The sequence below is a fragment of the Chiloscyllium plagiosum genome, chromosome 23 (genome assembly GCF_004010195.1).
Source record: "Chiloscyllium plagiosum isolate BGI_BamShark_2017 chromosome 23, ASM401019v2, whole genome shotgun sequence".
Taxonomy (NCBI): Eukaryota; Metazoa; Chordata; class Chondrichthyes; order Orectolobiformes; family Hemiscylliidae; genus Chiloscyllium; species Chiloscyllium plagiosum.
The window spans coordinates 53356129-53364622 of NC_057732.1; the positions used below are offsets into that span (position 1 = coordinate 53356129).

Consider the following 8494-nt stretch of genomic DNA (forward strand, 5'->3'; position numbering starts at 1 on the left):
GCAGCGCCTTTTCCGCGCCACCATGTTTGAATGGGAAGTCCAAGATGGCTGAAAGCAGAGGCAGTAAGTATCTGCTCAGTTTTGGTGGAGGGTGATTGCGGTGCTGGCAGTGTTTTGCGGAGTGTGCCTGCGGACGGGGGTGGGGGGGTTGCGCTGCCGCAGCTGATGCGCCCCTCCCTGCGCTGCCGCAGGAGCCAGCTTTCGGCGCGTTTGCAATCTCCTCTGTACAACCCCCCAGCACCATCCAGTTCCCCTTTTCACCCTCCTCCACCTCTCCCACACTGCCTTCCTTCATTGGGGCTTTCCTTTTAATGTGACCAGCAAGGGACCCCTTTTGCTTTCTCAATTCCAGCAAAACAAAAATCAAATCGGAGCTGATCTCTTTAAATACACATTGTGCTTTCTCTGGAGTTAGCCCTGCACTAACTTTATTTTACTTTCAGTTTTAAGGCACCCAACGTGAGATGATTCTTCGGGCTGCATTGTTCTGAGCTACTGTCTCTTAAAATGGGGAGTGGGGGAGTTTGCAGGGCAAATAGGAAGCAGCTTTTGCATTCAAAGAGATTAGAGTCTTTTATTTTCAGATTCTGGTAGTTTTGCCCTCTGGGGAGGGAGCGGAGGCCTTATTTTCAAACGAGCACTGTTATGCAAGAAAGTGTGTTCAAAGGCTTAATTCAGACTCTCAGTGCTGGTAATGTCTGAGACTGGTTAAGCCTTTGAAATGCACACAGCTGAGTTGAGCCTTTCTCAAAGGTATCTCTCAAATTGCACCTTTTTTAAAACACCAGGATAACACTTCTGTGTAAAGTACATGATAAGGCAAAGGAAAGGCTGTTGTGGGGGAAGGGAGTAGAAGCTGAGTTAAAGTGGTTATGTTTTTTGGAAGAGAGCTCTGTGGGTGGTGAATGTGGTAAGGAAGTTTTCGCGGGGAGATATTTGAGCGTTGTATTGGAGGAGTGTGAGGAAATGATGACGGAGCAGATTGTAATCTGAGAAGTTGGAGCATTTAGATGGGGGTTGGTGGTTGGTCTTCTGGAAGCTGGGAGGGACTCCTCATTGTGAAATGGGTGACTGGCACCAGCCTTGGGAGGTTGGTGTATTGAGTAGTAACTGAGAGGCTGCGTGGGGGAACATTACAGTTGTCGAGTAAGGAATGGACAAAGACATGGGTGAGGATTTTAAAGGTGAGCGGATTTGGCTAACCAAACTTGTGAAGAACAGTCAGTCTTTTATATGCTTGAGACGTGGGTGTCATGGGCAAGGCAAACATTTACTACCCGTCCCTACTTGCCCCCTTGAGAAGGTGGGGGTGAGCTGCCTTCTTGAACTGCTGCAGTCCATGTGCTGTAGATTGACCCACAGTGCCTTTAGGAAAGGGATTCCAGGATTTTAATCCAGTGACACTGAAGGAACAGTGATATATTTCCAGGTCAGGATGGTGAATGGCTTGGAGGGGAATTTGCAGGGGGTGGTGTTCCCATGTATCTGCTGCCCTTGGGGAAGTGGTCGTGGGTTAGGAAGTTGGTGTTGTGGGAGATGGAATTCTGTAAAGTGTAAAAATAGGTAAGTCTCCCTGGGCCAGATGGGATTTATCCTCTGATTCTCTGAGAAGTCAGGGAGGAGATTGCCGAGCCTTTGGCTTTGATCTTTATGTCATCATTGTCTACAGGAATAGTGCCAGAAGGCTGGATGGTAGCAAATGTTGTTCCCTGGTTCAAGAAGGGGAGTAGAGACAACCCAGGTAATTATAGACCAGTGAGCCTTGCTTCGGTTGTGGTTAAAAGTGTTGGACAGGAGTATAAGAGATAGGATTCATAATCATCTAGAAAGGAATAAGTTGATAAGGGATAGTCAAAACGGTTTTGTGAAGGGTAGGTCGTGCCTAACTAACCTTTATTGAGTTCTTTGAGAAGGTGACCAAACAGATGGATGAGGGTAAGTCAGTTGATGTGGTGTATATGGATTTCAATAAGGTGTTTGATAAGGTTCCCCACGGTAGGCTAGTGCACAAAATATGGAGGTATGATATTGAGGGTGATTTAGCAGTTTGGATCAGAAATTGGCCAGCTGAAAGAAGACAGAGGGTGGTGGTTGATGGAAATGTCCATCCTGGAGTTCAGTTACTAGTGGGGTACCACAAGGATCTGTCTTTGGTCCACTGTTGTTTGCATTTTTATCAACGACTTGGATGAGGGCGTAGAAGGATGGTTAGTAAATTTGCAGATGACACTAAGGTCGGTGGAGTTGTGGATAGTGCCGAAGGATGTTGTTGGTTACAGAGGGACATAGATAAGCTGCAGAGCTGGGCTGAGAGGTAGAAAATGGAGTTTAATGCGGAAAAGTGTGAGGTGATTCACTTTGGAAGGAGTAATAGGAATGCAGAGTACTGGGCTAATGGTAAGATTCTTGGTAGTGTAGATGAGTAGAGAGAGCTCGGTGTCCAGGTACATAGATCTTTGAAAGTTGCCACCCAGGTTGTTAGCTTTTAGTCGTAGAGGGATTGAGTTCCGGAACCATGAGGTCATGCTGCAGCTGTACAAAACTCTGGTGCAGCCACATTTGGAGTATTGTGTAACATTCTGGTTACCGCATTATAGGAAGGATGTGGAAGCTTTGGAAAAGGTTCAGAGGAGATTTACCAGGATGCTGCCGGGTATGGAGGGAAGATCTTATGAGGAAAGGCTGAGGGACTTGAGACGGTTTTCATTAGAGAGAAGAAGTTTGAGAGGTGACTTAGTTGAGATATATAAGATAATCAGAGGGTTAGATAGGGTGGACAGTGAGAGCCTTTTTCCTTGGATGGCAATGGCTACCATGAGGGGACATAGCTTTAAATTGAGGGATGATCGATATAGGACAGATGTCAGAGGTAGTTTCTTTACTCAGAGAGTAGTAGGAGTGTGGAATCCACTGACTGCAACAGTATTAGACTCACCAACTTTAAGGACATTTAAATGGTCATTGGATAGGCATATGGACGAGAATGGAATAGTATATGTTAGATGGGCTTTAGATTGGTTCCACAGGTTGGTGCAACATCGAGGGCTGAAGAGCCTGTACTGCGCTGTAATGTTCTATGATCTATGTTCTATGGGATGTGGGTTTGGTAGCACAGGATGCAATGAGTGTGCGTCAGCCTGAACTGCTGGCTGGAGATGGAGATGGTCATAGTTTGGGTTCTGGGAAAGGTGATGTGGATTGAACGTGCAGTTTCAATATAACCTGGAGGAACTTTGCATCTTTGGTTTTCAAAACAGATAAGTGATACCTACTGGAATTAAATGAAGAAGACCCTTTCCAACCCTAAAGTTAACTGTCCTGTCAAGTGTAATTAGACAGTGGGACAATGGGTGAGACATGAAGCCATCACCCTCTTTAATGTTTTGAGTGGATGTTAAAGATCCTATGGCATTATTCAGCAAAGAGTAGGCAGCTTCTTTTTATAGTTTTCATATTTATAGCAAAGTTTGGAACAAATTTGAATGCTTCTAATTTTATTAAAGATTTTCAGTTGTTGGCATTGGAGTCTGCAAAGCAGATTGAGGGGGAGAATTTTTAAAGTTAGAGGATGACAAGTAACATCCTCATGTTTTCTCCTCTGCATCATTTTGGAGATAAATTAATCCCTTTTGTGTCAGGGGCAGTTAACAACTCCAGTTCCTGCTGAATCATCCTTGGATTTATGACTAGCTGCTGATGACATTTCAGCTGTCTCACTGTTGACGTCAGTATTTGTTAGAGCTTGCAAAAATGTCAGAATCGTAATAACATTTGTGTGATGGGAAAATGATTAAACCCTTCATCATGTTTTGTTTACATACACTGTTTTTAATGGCTTCCCAAACAGTTTACTGGGGAGGGGAGAAGATTAAGTACATATTGGAGGTGAGCACAGATACAGGGAAAGATATCTTAATAACATTCTTCATGGACGAGAATGTGCATTTATGTAGCGCCTTCAACATAAAATGCTCAAAGCACAATACTGGGGCATTAATAGCTAAGATTGAGCCACAGAAGGGTATATCAGATGGTCAAACAGTGGGTTTTAAGGAATAAAATAAATACAAAGAATTGCAGATGCTGGAAGTTTGAAACAAAAACAAGGTGCTGGAGAAACTCAGCAGGTCTAGCAGCATCTGTGCAGAAAGAAATAGTTCATGTTTTGAGTCCAGTGACTCATTTTCAGTTCTCTCAAAGGTTCGCTGAACTTGAAGTGTTAACTGTGTTTTACTCTCCACAGTTGTTGCCAGACCTGCTGAGTTTCTCCAGCACATTCGGATTTTAAGGTGGGAAGGGTGTAGTAGGGAATTCCAGATGCTGGATGGCATGATCACTAAACTATTAAATTGGAGGATGCAGAATTAGCTGAGTGTAGATATCTCAGGAAATTTTGGGTGTGGAGTAGATTGTAGAATGACAGAATTGCACTGTTAGAGATGTGTACAGTCTTGGATATGTGGTTCTTGAAGCCTGATTAATTTTACTGATTCCAATCGAACTTCATATTAGGTACTTAATTTGAACATTGTAGGTAATGAGTTTTGGAAAGATGTGCTTTTGAGGCCATTTTCTCATGGAAAAACACTTAATGGGATTACAAGGATCTGTTTGCATGTGCACAAAGAATTGGGAAAGTGGCTTGGACACAAACATGGAAAGCAGGAGCAGGAGTAGGCCATTTGGTTCTTTGAGCAGAATGATTGATTGTGGCTGGTCATCCAATTCAGTCCCCCCCTTCCTGCTTTCCCCCCATGCTCATTGTTCCCTTTAGTTCTTGGGCTATATCCACGTCCTGGGAAACAATCAATGTTTCGGTGTCAGCTGCTTTCTGTGGCAGAGAATTCCACAGGCTCCCTTTCTCTGGGTGAAGAAATGCCTCCTCATCCTACTTTGGTCATTTATTGCAACTTTTGGCATGTTGTCTTACAGTTAAACCCAGCCTGTTTATGGAAATAGGGAAGGTGGAAGACAGATGTAAGTTTGGGTGAACTGAGGCATTATTTAAACTTTCTACTGAGCTAGTGGTGAGGAAATAAACCCTTAGGCAGCATGCTGGAAGCATACAAGGGGAGAATAGATTTTTCTTTTAATTAAAATTGCTTTAGAATGTGGAATATGTTACCAAAACTGGTTGTGAAATCACACAAACTGGAAGCCTATAAAGAGGCCGTTTGGCCCATCATTCCTGTCTGAAAGTGACTAATGATTAACCCCATTCCCTTCGTGTTTCAGCACAGCTCTGCAAATCTTTCCTCTTCAAAATGGATATCAAATTCATTTAAAAAATATTCCTGCTTTATCTGCATCCACCACCGTTTCATGCAGCCTATTCCTGATCTGAACAATTAGCTGCTTAGAAGAAGGTCCACACCTCCCCATAGTTTTTAATTATTTTAACTGCATCCAGTGGTTAGTAAATCTTCTATTAATGGAAGCAGATTTTCATTTCCATTCTAGCACCTTCAGAACTTAGAACATGTGTCTGAAGTTTACCACTAGCTTGTTATTATAAGGAGAGCAGAAAAAAAAGATAGTAAGAGTTTATGGGAGTATTTGAATAGGAGAATAGAAACCATAATTTATGCTGATCTGAGTCAAGGCTGAGATAGACAGATTTTTAACAAGTAAGGAATCGAGGTTTATGGAGAAAAGGCAGGAAAAGTGATGTTGAGGATAATCTGATCAGCTGTGATTTCTTTGAGTCTGCTCTGACATTCAATAGGCTGAATGGCCTACTTAGGCTCCTGTACCTTATGGCCTTTTTAAATCTGGTTTCTCCATGTTCACATTTGAGTAAACTTCTCCTTTATCACACCAAGAGTTTATTTTTTTTCTAAAGCATGTAGCTGATTCAAGCCTGTTCTTTTTAAAACATTAAATGTAAATATTAAAGGTGGCCAATATTATGATTACATGAGAGGCATGGATAGAGTCAGTAGCCAGAGACTTTTCCCCAGGGCAGGATTGACTGCCACGAGGAGTTGTAATTTTAAGATACTAGGAGGGAGGTGTGGAGGAGACGTCAGAGGTAGGTTCTTTATGCAGAGAGTTGTGAATGCATGGAATGTGTTGCCAGCGGTGGTGGTGGAAGCAGAGTCATTGGGGACATTTAAGCGCCTGCTGGATATGCACAAGGAGAGCAGTGAATTGAGGGGTGCGTAGGTTAGATTATTTTAGATTAGGAATAATCCTCTGCAAAACATCATGGGCCGAAGGGCCTGTTCTGTGCTGTACTTTTCTATGTTCTAATGTAAAGCATGGATTTGGTTTTTGACCCTGTGGGTAGTTAGGACTGAGTGACTAGATTGAATTTAGTCTGGTTGTCATTGTCTGTAACTTTGCATTCAAACATGATTCCTGTAATTTGTCTACAACAGTTCATTATGAAAATATTATCTGTATTTTACTTTGGAAAGTTAAAAATCACACACACCAGGTTATAGACCAACAGGTTGATTTGGAAGCTGTAGCTTTCGGGACATTGCTTCATCAGGTGGTTGCGCACAACTACCTGATGAAGGAGCAGTGCTCTGAAAGCTAGTGCTTCCAAATAAACCTGTTGGACTATAACCTGGTGTTGTGTGATTTTTTTATTGTCTACCCCAGTCCAACACCGGCACCATCTCATCATTACTTTGGAAAAACCTTCATGCTCTCAATATGGATGCTAAAATTGTTTTTGTAAATGTTTCACTTTTTTACAATTTGGTGTACTCCCCTGTCTAACAAAATAACTGCTGCCAACAGCCCAATAGATCTGAAGTGTACATACAAAATGTTGATCTGATTGCTGTGTGTTTGAGCTACATTTACTTTGGGTACTTTTTAAGTTGGTCCAGTGGATTTGGGAAATGCTTGACTTGTCTGTTACCATTGCTCCCTGTTTGCAGTTGGCGAGCTAACAAGAAAGAGCAGGCATAAATTGTCAAGGTGTGGCACACAACTTGTTACAAGATCAGTGCTGGGGCCTCGACTGTTGGCACAAAGATGATAGGCAAGGAATTTCTGAAGATGGCATGAGGCTGCAGTGGAAACAATATGTTACATGAGTGGGCAAACAGTGAGCAAATGGAGTTTAATGTGGGAACAGGTGAAATTGTTGATTTTGGCAAGAAGAATAAATATTTAGCATCTAAATGGTAAGTTGACAGAGCTGAGATGCAGAGTGATCAGGGTGTCCTTGTGCAGAGCAGGTTTGCTAGTTGAATATCTGGAATGACAGCATTGTCAATAGACAATAGGTGCAGGAGTAGGCCATTCTACCCTTCGAGCCTGCACCACCATTCAATATGATCATGGCTGATCATTCCTAATCAGTATCCTGTTCCTGCCTTATCTCCATAACCCTTGATTCCACAATCCTTGAGAGCTCTATCCAACTCTTTCTTAAATGAATCCAGAGACTGGGCCTCCACTGCCCTCTGGGGCAGAGCGTATTTTTAAGCTGTGTCCTCAGGTTCGGCACTCACCCATCAGCGGAAACATGTTTCCTGCCTCTAGAGTATCCGATCCTTTAATAATTTTGTATGTCTCAATCAGATCCCCTCTCGGTCTTCTAAACTGAAGGGCATACAAGCCTAGTCGCTGCAGTCTTTCAGCGTAAGGTAGTCCTGCTATTCCAGGAATTGACCTCGTGAACCTACGCTGCACTCCCTCAATAGCCAGAATGTCTTTTCTCAAATTTGGAGACCAGAACTGCACACAGTAATCCAGGTGTGGTTGCTGTGGTTCTGTTTGCTGAGCTGGAAGTTTTTGTTGCAAACGTTTCGTCCCCTGGCTAGGCGACATCATCAGTGCTTGGGAGCCTCACCAGGGCCTTGTACAGCTGCAGAAAAACCTCTTTGCTTCTATACTCAATCCCTCTTGTTATGAAGGCCAGCGTACTAATAGCCGCCTTCACTACCTGCTGTAGCTGCATGCTTACCTTCATTGACTGGTGTACAAGAACACCCAGATCTCTCTGTACTGCCCCTTTACCTAAATTGATTCCATTTAGGTAGTAATCTGCCTTCCTGTTCTTGCCACCAAAGTGGATAACCATACATTTATCCACATTAAACTGCATTTGCCATGCATCTGACCAATCACTAACCTGTCCAGGTCACCCTGTAATCTCCGAACATCCCCCTCACATTTCACCCTGCCACCCAGCTTAGTATCATCAGCAAATTTGCTAATGTTATTACTAATACCATCTTCTATATCATTAATATGGTCAGCTGTCTAGCTGTCATCTATATCATTAACATATATTGTAAAAAGCTGCGGTCCCAGCACTAATCCCTGAGGTACCCCACTGGTCACTGCCTGCCATTCCAAAATGGAGCCGTTTATCACTACTCTTTGTTTCCTATCAGCCAACCAACTATCAATCCAAGTTAGTACTTTTCCCCCAATACCATGCGCCCTAATTTTGCTCACTAACCTCCTATGTGGGACTTCATCAAAAGCTTTCTGAAAGTCCAGGTACACTACATCTACTGGATCTCCC

At 43.0% G+C, this 8494-nt stretch overlaps 1 protein-coding gene across 1 annotated transcript in view; it reads left to right on the plus strand.

Annotated features, from left to right (window-relative positions):
* Nucleotides 1-6: 6 nt before the first annotated feature.
* The window catches only part of LOC122561879 (histone-lysine N-methyltransferase SUV39H2-like), a 38557-nt gene continuing 30069 nt past the window's right edge, over nucleotides 7-8494 (plus strand). The window contains exon 1 of the mRNA XM_043714198.1: nucleotides 7-63. Coding sequence (XP_043570133.1) covers nucleotides 45-63 — 19 coding nt within the window. The 5' untranslated portion in view covers nucleotides 7-44. The remainder of the gene's footprint in view (nucleotides 64-8494) is intronic.